General features: G+C 22.3%; 3 protein-coding genes across 3 annotated transcripts in view, besides 1 other annotated feature; 1 reads left to right on the top strand and 2 right to left on the bottom strand.

The window, feature by feature from the left end:
* Positions 1-748: a repeat region.
* A 510-nt stretch (positions 749-1,258) lies between these two features.
* On the top strand, positions 1,259-1,946 carry EHI_159740 (uncharacterized protein; the record flags this gene model as incomplete). Its single annotated transcript, XM_648159.1, has 2 exons — positions 1,259-1,443; positions 1,487-1,946. 2 exons carry the CDS (start codon positions 1,259-1,261, stop codon positions 1,944-1,946), a joined length of 645 nt encoding a protein of 214 aa, XP_653251.1.
* A 99-nt stretch (positions 1,947-2,045) lies between these two features.
* Positions 2,046-3,401, bottom strand: EHI_159730 (glycylpeptide N-tetradecanoyltransferase, putative; the record flags this gene model as incomplete). Its single annotated transcript, XM_648160.2, has 1 exon — positions 2,046-3,401. One exon carries the CDS (start codon positions 3,399-3,401, stop codon positions 2,046-2,048), a length of 1,356 nt encoding a protein of 451 aa, XP_653252.2.
* Positions 3,402-4,662: 1,261 nt separating this feature from the next.
* The window catches only part of EHI_159720 (RhoGAP domain containing protein), a gene marked incomplete at both ends in the record, with an annotated part of 849 nt that continues 841 nt past the window's right edge, over positions 4,663-4,670 (bottom strand). Inside the window, one exon of the mRNA XM_001913480.1 lies at positions 4,663-4,670. This exon is cut by the window's right edge and continues 841 nt beyond it. Coding sequence (XP_001913515.1) covers positions 4,663-4,670 — 8 coding nt within the window.

Genomic DNA, 4,670 nt, shown 5'->3' with positions numbered 1-4,670 from the left:
GTGTAATTTAATAATAAAAAAATCATAATAAAGAATAACTCTACAGAAATTGATGAAGAATACCTTAACACTCTCATCAATAAAATAAAAGAAATGAAAATAGAAAAATGTTCAAACATTAATTACTACTGGAAAAGAAAAGAAGCCGACCGATTAATAATGGAAATTAATAATAGATGGATATGGTCAGGAAGCAGAATGCAGGATCTGCAAGATGATATGAAGAGGATTTCAATGGTTATGCACCTCTATCTTCAAAATAAAATAATAAGAGATAAATTTGATGAAATAAAAGAAATATAAAGAAAATAAATAGAATAGAAGATTTAGTCAAGGAAATTGTACAGAATAAAGTGCATCATGAAATTAAAAGAATATGATGAAGAATGAATAAAAGTTAAAACACTAGAAAGAATAAAATACATAAAATATATGATGACAATGATTAAAGAAAGAATTAAATTTAATAAAGATGAAATAGTCAGAATCAATATAAATAAAATCATGTTTGATTCTAACAAGAAAATTATAATAATGAAGAAACAAATAATGAAATATACCCAAATAACGATATTACTTTAGAATATTGGAAATGTTATATGAAACACAGGTGAAATTAAATAAAGAGAATTTGAAAATAAAACAAATCACCATATTGAATGAAAGATATATCAATTATGATAATGTCATTATAACAATAAATGAATTAAATTTAAGTATAATGAGAATAAGTAACTGGAAAGCACCAATGAAACAATATAAAATTAATAAAATAAAAGACAAAGATAAAATATAATTAATAAATAAGAAGAATAAAAGTAATCTAATAAATGATATGAATAATGATTTATATCACAGTAAGAATGAAAATAAAAGAAGAAATGAAATGGTTATAAAGAAATAAAGAACATGCCAATGAAAACAGAGAAATTAAGAGATGTCAAAAGAAATTTAATAATAAATTGAAACAAACGAATAATAAATATAGAAAGCATTAAATTAAATAAAGAAATAAAAATTGACATTGACAATATAAAAGAAGTTAAAAATACTAACATTAAAAAAATGATGAATGTAATCAAGCATCAACTCAACCAAAACAAAATAGAAACTGTAGAATATGTAGATGATTATTCATGAATAGGAAAAATCTGGAATGAACCAAGAAGAATAGAAAGTAATTCTATTAATATCTAATTAATTGGATATTTTTATAAAAATAAATCTTTTTTGGAACTAATAAACTAAATTTTATAAAATGACTACTGAGATTACTGATACAATGAAATTATGTGAAGAATTAAAATCAATGACAAATGAAATGATTAACCAACTTAATAATGTAAAACAACAAATTGGAACTGATGAATTTCAAAATGGGAAAGATAATTTAATTTCAAAAATAGGAGAAATAGGTAACTTTGTAACAATGACAAATAAAAGGTTTGAGATTTCACTTTTAAAAAGAAAAGACTTATCAAAACAGTGATTATACCAATCCTGAAATTGAAGGGTTACAATCCATAATAATACTAACTCATTTATTATATGAAGTAGCTAAAACTTGGAGTAAAGAAAATAATGTTGAAGATGAATTAAATCTTAAAATATCATATTTACTACAACAAACTAAAAAACTTAATCAAATTGCAATTACTGAAGCTCCAAAAAAGAAAGTAGATATATTAAATGAAGTAGCAAAACAAATTGATCTTGGTGTAGGAAAGAATATTACCAAAGAATTAGAAAAGAAAGGAATAAAAGATGCTACAATAGACATTTCTGTTGCTGAAGCACGAATCAAGTTAGTTGAGTCTCGAAAAAAACAAGAAGAAGCACTAAAGGCAATAGAAAAAATTTATTCAATTTTAGAACCAATTAAAGAGCATTGGACAAAAGAAGATTTTGTTAAAGCATGTTTTGGTAATGTTGAACAAAAGAATTAATTTAATAAAGTTAATAAACTTCATTACAGTATAAGTTAAACAAGTTTTAATAAGAAAAAAAAAAATAGAAAATTAAAGAAAAAAAAAGGTCATTTAAAATTATTGCAAAATAATTGCTAATTTGTTTGGTTCAACCTTTGGACAAGCCCAATTATAAAGATAATATTTCAAATATCCATCACCAGGAACAAATAATAAATCAGCAAGATATTGTTGATTTTCTGAAATATTTAAACAATTAAAGACATCGCAATGGTTTTGAACGGCACAAATTAAAATATCTTTAAAGAATTGTTTAAAATCAACATCTTTGTCATAGAAGTAGTAATATTGATAAGCAATATATAACTCTGAATATTCATATGAATTAAGAATAGATGAGGGTAATATGTAAAATGCTCCAAATGCTTTTATAACTCCATTTTGTTCTAAAACATAACTTTTAATAATACCATCTCTACTAAGGAAAGTATGTGCTACCATTTCTTTACTAAATAATACTGTAAGGTCATAATGAGTATGTAAAAATCTATTAAGTTTTTCTGTGACAATATCAACATCTTTTTCTTCCATTTGTCTGAACCCAATAGAATTTGGTTGTTCTGGTAATTTATAAAGTTTTAATGCTCTTTGAAGTGTTAGTCTTTGATTACAGGTTGAGAACCCAATAGCATCTAATTTTTTTGGATTTAATGGACGATGGAAATATTGTGTAGTACAAACAACATTTGGTAATTCTGTTCCAGAAGTATAAACTGCTTGAAATAGTCCTGTTAAATGAACTTGACGAGTAACTTCTTTAATTAATTGTGGTGCTAATTTAAATTTTCTCATATCCTTTCTAACACACAAAAAGTTAATTTCTGCAACATCAACAATACGGTCATAAATTTTTATTGAACTTGGAACTCCTGTAATAAATCCTATTAGTTCATGACTATCTTTTTGTCTAATTCCTACAAACCAACTAGGATAATATCCTGGTACTTTTAAACACCATTTTATAAATTCTTTTTGATAATCAAATCTAAGTGTAGCGTCATCATCTTCAACATAATTTTCTTTTAATAATATATATACTTCTTCCATTTCTTTTTCATTATCAATATTAACAATACAATATTCCATATTTTCATTTGGTAATGGTGCTGGTACTTTTGGTACTTTTTCAATTGGAATATCTGGTTGAATTGGGTTATTATATTTTTGTGGTACAATAACACCTGTTCCTGTTACTGGTTCATATTTCCAAAATTTATGGTCATTATCAATATCTCCTATAGTCTTACCGTCTTCTTCTTTTTTAATTGCTTGTAAGAATTCACTTTTTTCTTCTTCCTTTACTAATTCTTTAGGTTTTAATTCAATAATTTTTTCTTCTTCTGTTTCTTCTTTCTTTGTTATCTTCTTACTCTTTTTTGTTGTTTTCTTTCCTTTTCCTTGTTGATGTGGCATTTCACTTACTAATTTTCTACTTTATTTATAGTTCTTTCATTTATTTATTATATTTTTACTATTATTTTATTATATTAATTTTAATATATTGGTTTTTCTTTTTTTTTTATTTTCTTCTATTTTTCTTCTATTTTCCAACAATTTAATCATTATTGTTTAATCTTGCTCAAAAATTAACTATATCAACATACAAACAATTTCCTATCTCAACCCTATTTCTCATTTCAGTATTTGTCTTTTTTTGTTACAACACTATCAATCAGATAATGTCTAATCATTTTTTAATTTTGTCATTCCTCAAATCTACTTCTTAACAAATTAACGTTTTAAAACAGAACAATAATTAAAAATTACTAAATTAACTTTCAGTAGATATTGTTTCTTCTATTTCATTTTATTTATTTGAAATTATTTCATTCACTCTATTTCATGTCTTATTCATGAAGTGTTTCTATGTTCACCACATTATTTCATTAATTTTTCATTGTTATTATTCATTATTTTATTATTTCCAACGCAATTATAATGTTTTGTTTTTCAACATTCTTACCAATTCTATATTGAATATTCAAGTTATTGTAATTATTATTGTAATTACTTTTATTTTATTCTATTAATTTGTCTTAATTTATTTTTGTGAATTTTGTCTATTTCTATTTTATTAATAAATACTAGTTTTATATTTTCAAAATTTACATTTACAATTATCATATCATTTATTATTCTTGTTTGTTTTATCTTCTATATAAAATATCTTGTCTTTTATTAAATAGTCACTTTTATTGATTATTTCATAATTCAATTCATGAATTATTTTCTATTTTCTATTCTTTATTTGTTTTTGTTATTTTCATTGTTAATTAATTTCATTTTATTCTCATGTTTTATTCTTCATTTCTTTATTATATTTATTCTTTATTTTTAATTTAGTTATTCTCTTCATTTATTCATTTATTATTTCATATTTAATTTGTATTTTCTTATTTACAATATAATTTATTATTATATCTTCATTTCTGGTTATTTTATATTTACAAATAATATATAATTTCATTTATTATTTGATGTAATTATTAATTTGTTAATTCATATAAATATACCATTTTTCTTTCTTTAATTTCATTGTTTATATTCATTTCTCTTTATATTAATACTCTTCATTATTTTATTTATCATATTCTTATCATTGTAGTTTATTAATTAGTTGTTCAATCATTTTCAATTTCATTTATTAATATATTTCATTCTGTTTATTACTTTATTATTTTG

This window comes from Entamoeba histolytica, genomic scaffold (assembly GCF_000208925.1).
Source record: "Entamoeba histolytica HM-1:IMSS scf_1104750518699 genomic scaffold, whole genome shotgun sequence".
Taxonomy (NCBI): domain Eukaryota; phylum Evosea; order Mastigamoebida; family Endamoebidae; genus Entamoeba; species Entamoeba histolytica.
Note: the sequence above shows the minus strand (reverse complement) of the source record. Positions and strands in the feature narration are given on the sequence as shown.